General features: G+C 53.6%; 1 protein-coding gene across 1 annotated transcript; it reads right to left on the bottom strand.

The window, feature by feature from the left end:
* Positions 1-960: 960 nt before the first annotated feature.
* Positions 961-5,145, bottom strand: LOC122493771 (sialic acid-binding Ig-like lectin 14). Its single transcript, XM_043598361.1, has 7 exons — positions 4,271-5,145; positions 3,822-4,205; positions 3,370-3,648; positions 3,125-3,172; positions 1,726-1,983; positions 1,495-1,630; positions 961-1,366 (listed from the first exon to the last, which is right to left on the bottom strand). Exons 1-7 carry the CDS (start codon positions 4,305-4,307, stop codon positions 1,324-1,326), a joined length of 1,185 nt encoding a protein of 394 aa, XP_043454296.1. The 5' UTR covers positions 4,308-5,145; the 3' UTR covers positions 961-1,323.
* Positions 5,146-8,039: the final 2,894 nt, after the last annotated feature.

Below are 8,039 nucleotides of genomic sequence, written 5' to 3'. Positions count from 1 at the left end.
TCACCAGCATACCTATGCCACAAGAAATATAAGAAAATATTTCAGGCACAAGGAAAGTGATGCTGTGGAGAAATCTTAATGTATACAAAGAAATTAAGAGCAATCGAGTGGTTAACATGTGGATAAACATGAAATGGTTTCTTTTTCTAATAAAAGAGATCTCTTTAAAACAACTCAGGAAACAACAGATGTTGGTGAGGATGTGGAGAAAGAAGAACCCTCTTGCACTGCTGTGGAGAATGCAAACTGGTGCAGCTGCTCTGGAAAACAGTATGGAGGTTTCTCAAAAAATTAAAAATATAGAACTACCCTATGACCCAGCAATTGCACTACTAGGTATTTATCCAAAGGATACAGGTGTGCTGTTTCGAAGGGGCACGTACACCCCAGTGTTAATAGCAGCACTATCAACAATAGCCGAAGTATGGAAAGAGCCCAAATGTCCATCAATGGATGAACGGATAAAGAAGATGTGGTATATATATACAACGGAGTATTACTCGGCAATCAAAAGGAATGAAATCTTGCCATTTGTAACTACGTGGATGGAACTGGAGGATATTATGCTAAGCAAAATTAGTCAGTCATAGAAAGACAAATATCCTATGACTTCACTCATAGGAGGACTTTAAGAGACAAAACAGATGAACATAAGGGAAGGGAAGCAAAAATAAGACAAAAGCAGAAAGGGAGACAAATCTTAGGAGACTCTTAAATACAGAGAACAATCTGAGGGTTGCTGGTGAGGGATTGGGTGGGGGTGGGGGTTAAATGGGCAAGGGACATTAAGGAGGGCACCTGTTGGGATGAGCACTGAGTGTTCTATGTAGGCGATGAATCGCTAAATTCTATTCCTGAAATTATTATTATGCTATATGTTAACTAATTTGGATTCAAAAAGAAGGAAGAAAAAAAAAGAAAGGAAACATCAAAAAAGAGAGAAAAAAGATCTCTTTAACATTCGCTGTTTTAAAAATAATAATATTATGAGATTTATAACAATATAGTATGGGGTTGAATTATGGGCTTATCCCAACCACATTAAGGTAGAAGCAAAATGTTACAAAGGGGCTACATAATTCAAATTAATAATAACAAAGATTTATCCATCCCCTCACTTGCCCTCTCCCGCCATTGGTACAGAACCACCAGGAAGCTTCTCGGGCAGCGGAGGTGAAGAGACTTTAGTTCTGGAGAAGAGGCAGGGCCACGCCATCCAGCACCGCCTTGCTCCACAAGAGCTGTGCCAGGGTGAGTCTCAGGATGTGACAGTTGGATGGATCTTCAGCCGTCAGGCATCGGCATCATGGCGAGGAAGGGGGCTCACTTACAACCTGCAGCCTTATCCTCTTTGGAGCCTCTGAACCTGGTGGAAAACACAGTTCCGAAATGAGAGACCAGTTCCGTGGAGGGTTTGCTCTGGAGAGGACAAGGAATGTGACGTCACCCAAGGGGTCGCCCAAATCTGGGACGTCTTGAGAAAGGGCTTCTCACCTGGTGTAGTAGATGCAGGTGAGGCCATAGGTGAGAAGGAAGCCAGCCCCCATGAGGGCCCCTCTGAGCAGGGTGAGGACAAGAGGCCAGGTGTTCCACGGCTCCCCAGATATCGGGGGGCAGGAACAGGAGATTCCTGGGGCAAGAGGCTGGGAGTGAGTTTCCTTAAGTCCACACCTTGGTCCTGTCCACAGCCCCAACTCGGAATGCAGGTGTCCTGCGTGCACTCACCCTGCACAATTAGGTTCAGGAAGACGTGGTTGGAGCCCCATGGGTGCTGAGCTCGGCAGGTGAATTCTCCTCCATCCCCCAAGACCAGCCGGGGCAGCACTAGGACCCCGGGATCTGAAGGCTGGGAGGGGCTCAGGGTCAGGCTTCCCCGGGACCAGCTCAGCCTGGCGGGGAAGTGGCTGTCAGTGTCACAGACCAGGCGTAGGGACTGGCCCTCCTCAACTCGCAGAGAGGTGGCATTGCCCAGGGCCTCTGGGACTAGGGGACAGAGAGAGTCAGAAGGGCAGGACTGGGAGCCCCTTCTCTCCCTCTGTCCTTCCACAGACACGGGGGGTGGAATATAGTGTCTCGCAGACAAGTGTCCCAAGCTAAGGCAAGTAAGAGTGAAGACCTATCAGGGGAAGTGAGGACAGGTACCCAGTGATCCCAGGACAGGCAGATGGACCTCTGAGCAAGAGTTGGCCATGTCTAGACCTGGCAGAGAACATCCCAGGACGTGGACTTTGGTGCGTGATGCCGAGGAGGGGTGTGGACACAGGTAGGTCTGACCACTTGCAGGGAAGATTCGGAGGCTCACACACAGGTGATGCTCTCAGCCTTTCCTCTGAGGGCCATGGGGAGCCATGGGAGGGTTTTGAGCAGGGGAAGAACAGGGTCCGATCTAGGGCATGTAGAGACGCATTTGGGCCCAACTGCAGCAGGCAGGACGGGGAGGGGACAGAGACTGAACAGAGAAGGCTGGACCAGGGTGCAGGTGGTCTCACTGTGTCCAGGTAAGAGACACAGAGGCCCGAGGCGGGGCTGCTGCTGTGGGGGTGGAGGAAGAGAGCCACTGTGACATTTTTAGGAAGTCCAGTTTGCAAAACTCACTGAGTCATGGGGAGTGTTGGGCGAGGCACAGAAATGTCTAAAGTGACTTCCAGGATATTGACTCAGGTTGTTCAGGAGGAAGGCCCTCCCACCAGTGGCAGGGGAGTGCACTCGGGACGATCGGGACGGGACAGAGATCTGTGAGGGTCTTCAGGGCAGATGTAGGACTGGAAGCACCAGGGGACGGGCTTACCCACGGGGTCACGCAGGAAGCAGCCAGAGGCCCGGAGCCTGGCAACAGGAAGCTGTCTTTAAGATGCCTTGTGGGACAGTGCAATGTCATGGTCACAGGAGAAGCGGAGAATCAGGAAAAGGGAATGATGGCAAGGAGGGGAGAGAGGTCAGGGGAGAGGAGGCAGCCGTGGTGACAGCAAATGGTGGAATAGGCCTCACAGTGATTCTAGAGAGTCGGGCCAGGGGGCGGGACCAGGGAGGGGATAAGGAGCCATGGGGTTTCATTCCATCAGACCCTTACAACATTCCCTTATCTGACCTCTGAGACATCAGTTGTGCCCCAGGTCTCTCCCACCTGTGCTATTTCCCCTGAAGATGCGGATGATCAGGTTCTGCGGGGCATCTGGAACAGGAACAAATAATTGGTCACCTGCAGTATTGTGAGGTGGTCACAAGTCGGGGTGGGGGGAGCCCAGGTATTCTCTCCATTTGAACCTGTGCTTCCAAGAATACTCCCCAAGTATCCCACCCAAGCCCTGCCTCCCCCACCCCCAGCACCTACTGTCCTCAGGGACCCTGGTGCCCTGGCCTGGCACTCACAGGACACGTTGAGCTGGATGGTCCTCTCTGTGCTAACGTTAGCTCCGGGGAATCTCACTCGACAGGTGAGGTCGGTGCCGTGGTCCTGGGGCCACGGGGTGAGGGTGAGCACCGAGGAGAAGTGTGTCCTGTGGCCCAGGGAGGTGAGGGCATCCCCGATCCAGGAGAAGGTCGGCGGCGTCCCCCTCTTACAGGCCCAGGGCACGCTACAGGTAATCTTCTTGGGCTGGCCAGATTCTAGGGGCCCCTGGATGTGGATGTCAGGTGTCCGTGTGAGAGCTGAGGGAGAAAGAGAGACAGAGACCCAGGCCCTGCGTGTGCCCCCAGAAGCAGCCTCTACACCAGGCCAGCCGTTTCCTCCCAGCCAGGATTGAAATCAGGGGGTCCCCTCCCGGGCCTGCCCTGGGGCCCTCAGGACCCATGCATGTCCTCTCCTTGACCCCACTCCTTACCTGTCACACGCACAGAGAGCCGGTTCTGTAGGAAATTATATCTCACAGAAGGCCCTCTCTCCACCCTAAAGAAGTATGTCCCCGAGTCCCTTCTCCGTGCGTCTCTGATGTCCAGGGAGCAGTCGTAGTCCCGGGGGTTTCCAAGGAGGCGGAATCGACCCTGGGTCTCCTTCTGCACTTTTCGACCTGGGTTGTTTGTGGCCACTGGAGCATCCTGTGCTACATTGGCCCCTTCCCGGAACCAGTAGCCATGCACAGGGTAAGAGTCATTCCAACTATTCAGGGGATAGAGGAAATTGCAGGGCACGGAGACGCACAGACCCTCCTGCACCACCAGTGACTCCAGAACCTGCAGCCAGTATCTCCTCTCCTGAGCCTGGGACCCTGCAGGGAATCGAGGGTCAGTAGCGGCCCCCGCCCGCCTGGCCCTCTCCCCTCCGCCCACTCACCTGCCCACAACAGGGGCAGCAGCAGAGGCAACAACATCTTAGAGACAGATGTCTGGGCTTCCTGTGGGTGAAGAAGGGAAGGCAGAGGGAGGCTGAGGGGGGCCCACGGGAAGCTGGGGAGGAGCACGAGGCCTCACGATTTCGCAAAAGGGGAACTGCCGCTGCGGAGCTCACCTCCCATCTGCAAGGTGCTGGTGACCCCCCGCACTCTCTCCTGGAGACCCCCACAGGAGAGACCAGGAGCAGAACGCTGTGCCCTGCCCCCCATCTCCACTCTTCCCTCCACCAACGGGGCCTGGACCAGGACCTCTGAGAGCATGTGAGGCATGGGACACGGTGAGTCTCCTAAGATCTTCCCATCTGAGGTGCTTGTCTGAGCAGTGTTGTCTACACCAGGGAGCTAGTCAACTGCTGTCTACACCTGGAGGGTCAGAGCCTCATCCAGACCCTCGAGTGGTCGGTCCTGCAAGGTGGAGGACTCTTGAGGTCTGTGAACATCCGGGGCAGAAGGAAAGAAGGGATGCTGGGTGAAGTGAAGGCAGGAACCATTCATTCATTCATCCATTCCCCAAATGCTTAGTGAACATCTGTGTTGGGGGAGCTGGAAACACGACAGATGAGTCTGACCAGGTCAATCCGGTGACAGGGTCCCCACCCATGGTACCACTTCCTCCCTAGACGACGGTGCTGTCCCCGTGGGGTGCAGAGCTGCAGGCATCTGTGACTTTGCTATGTGTCCTGGTGGCCTACTGGTTATTTTCTAAAAATCCAAGTGCAGGATTATTTTGGACTTGCGGTAAACAGGAACAACTCTTTTCAAGTTGCAGAACTTAAAGCGGTTCCCGTTAAGGAACCACCCCCCATTTCCCCCTCCCCCCAGCCCCGGAAACCACTGTTGTAATTCCTGTCTCCAGGAATTTGACTACTTTAGAGACCTCACATAAGTGGAATCATTTCAATCGGCCATAACGTCCTCAGGGTTCATCCGTGTGGCGGCATGTGTCAGAATTTCTGCCCTTTTTAAGGCTGAATAATATTCCATGATGGGTTAGAACACATTTCGTTTATCTGTTCAGCTGTTGAGGGACACTTGGGCTGCTTTTTACCTGGCTATCGTGAATAATACTGCTACGAACATGGGTGTGTAAATATCTCTTGGCCCCTGCTCTCGATCCTGCATATGCACCCAGAGGCGGGGCCACTGGACCATATGGTAATTCTAATACTAATTACACACACACACGCACACACACACAACGCACACAGGGGAGGGGGAGGGGCAGATAGAGAAGGAGAGAGAGAGAGAGAGAGAGAATCCCAGGCAGACTCTGCATTGTCAGCGTGGAGTCTGATGCAGAGCTCGATCCCACAAGGGCGAGATCATGACCTGAGCCAAAATCAAGAGTCAGACACTCGACTGACTGAATGAGCCCACCCCGATGCCCCCGTGTTTAACTCTTGAAGGAAAGTCCAAAGAGTTTTCCACAAGGCTGCACCATTTTTCATTCCTGCAAGCCATGTGCATGGGTTCCGATGTGTCCACATCTTTGCCAACACTGGTTTCCTTCTTTCTTCTTCTTTTAAGTAGAACATCTGTCCTAACAGATGTGGTTTAGACTTGCATCTCGCTAGTGACTAATGATGTTGATTATTTTTTTCATGTGCTCCTTGGGGGTTTGTGTATCTTCTTTACCGAAGTATCTATTCAAGTCCTTTGAAAAATTTTTTAATGTGTATTTATTTTTGAGAGACAGAGACAGAGTGTGAGTGGATGAGGGGCAGAGAAAGAGGGGGAGACACAAAATCAGAAACAGGCTCCAGGCTCTGAGCTGTCAGCACAGAGCCCGAGGTGGGGCTTGAACTGGGGATGAGCAAGAGCATGACCTGAGCTGGAGTCAGATGCTCAACCGACTGAGCCCCCCAGGCGCCCCGACTCAAGTCCTTGGGATGACAGAGATTTCGAAGTTGTGTTCATGGTTGTACCCTGGCACCCATGAAAATGCTGGCACGTAGCAGGTGTTCAACGATACTTCCGGACGAGTCTATGAGTGGGGCTCCTTGGTTAAGCCTCCAACTCTTGATCTTGGCTCGGGTCGTGATCTCACAGTTGGTGAGTTCGAGCCCTGCATCGGGTTCTGCGCTGATGGCGTGGAGCCTGCTTGGGATTCTGTCTTTCCTTCTCTCTGCCCTCCCCTGCTTGTGCTCTCTCCCTCTGTCTCTCAAAATAAATAAGTAAATAAACTTTAAAAGAAAAGAAACAAATATTTTTAAAAAATAAGTCTATGAGTAAATGACTGGCTATCACTCTTCCACTCAAAACCATACAACCACACATATGCACACAGGTGCGCACATATGCACACACACACACACACACACACAGGTGAGTGGCATTTAAGACTGATCCTGAAGGTAATTAGGACTTGGAGAGGCAGGAATGGGGAGGGAATGGCATTTCAGGAGAAGTAACAGCATAGGCAAAGTCTCAGAGTCAGGAAAACCCTAACCCGGCTGGGTGTGGAGACGTTGTAAGATGCAGGGAGAGGTAGGGACCTGGGTGGAGAGTTCAGTGGGAAAGAGACCACATCAGGTCTTCAAATCTAGCCTGTTTGCCCCTCAGTTTGGACTGTGGAGAGGAATCCTAGGTCTTCATACTGTGGAGAAAGTGGATGATAATGGTGTCCCGAGACTCAGTGTTGAGGACGGAGGGGGAGGCAAGAGACAGGTGTGTTAGAGGCCCGGGGAAAAGAGGAGGCCACAGGAACAAGCAGGGTCAGGATGGGGAGGAGACGGGAGCTAGGATGAGCTTAGAGGAAGGATGGACAAGACCAGGTGATGTAGTGGACCAGGCAGAACAGAGGGAGGTCACGGTGGAGAACCACACCCCCGGTTCTGGCCTTAGAGATGAGACCATGCCAGCCATGTGAGGGAATCCCAGCAGAGAAGAAGGTTCAAGAGGAACGTGGCAGCTCAACCTCGGCCGTGCTGAGTGAAGCAATCCTGGGGCCATCCTGGAGGAGGTGATGGTGGGATGTTGGGTGGTGAGCTGCCCACGTCACTCACCTGAGGGATTAACTGGGGGTGGTGTTGGCCTCCTCCACGCCCCCTGCAGGCCTGGCTTCTCCTTCCTGAAGAATCTCAGTCTGAGAGAAGACACCGGGACCTTTCAGTCTGGTCCTGGGAATGCAGGGCCAACTGATTCACTCCAGTTCCCAGTTAAGGGGCTGGAGGACTGGAGGTGGGAGAGTGCAGGTCTGGCCCTGTAGACGGCTATGAGCACAGCAGGCGCAGCCCGTCCTGTCCTGGACACTGTGGAATCCTCACACCTGGTCAGCCTCCCCTCTGCCCTGCCCTCTGACCTGTTCAGTCCCTCCTGTGCTGGTTCTGGGACTCGGCCGCAACCCCCACCCTCCTCAGGCCTCCCCTCCCCCTGGGGCAGTGCTCACACGATGATGATGAGGCGAAGGACGATGGATTTGTGGATTCATGAGCTTGACTGCTACACCGTGTCCTCTGCTCCTGGCTGGTCTCTGGACATCGGTCCCCCAGGCCCCCCTGCGTCACCGCTGTAGCACCCCACGTTCCTGAGCCGCACGCTACCCCGTGCCCTGGCCTTCCGGCAGCTGGACAGCGGGCTCTGGGGCTGCCTGCTCGGGGACCAGTGAGCCAAATGGCATTGAGGGATTAGGGTCCACTGTGCAGCCCCTGGACACTCACCCTGCAGAGAGAGGCTCAGGGAGGCGTGCTGGGAGCCCACCGCACTCCGAGC

This window comes from Prionailurus bengalensis, chromosome E2, assembly GCF_016509475.1.
Source record: "Prionailurus bengalensis isolate Pbe53 chromosome E2, Fcat_Pben_1.1_paternal_pri, whole genome shotgun sequence".
NCBI lineage: Eukaryota > Metazoa > Chordata > Mammalia > Carnivora > Felidae > Prionailurus > Prionailurus bengalensis.
The sequence above is the reverse complement of the archived record's forward strand: the minus strand, read 5'-3'. Positions and strand labels throughout refer to the sequence as shown.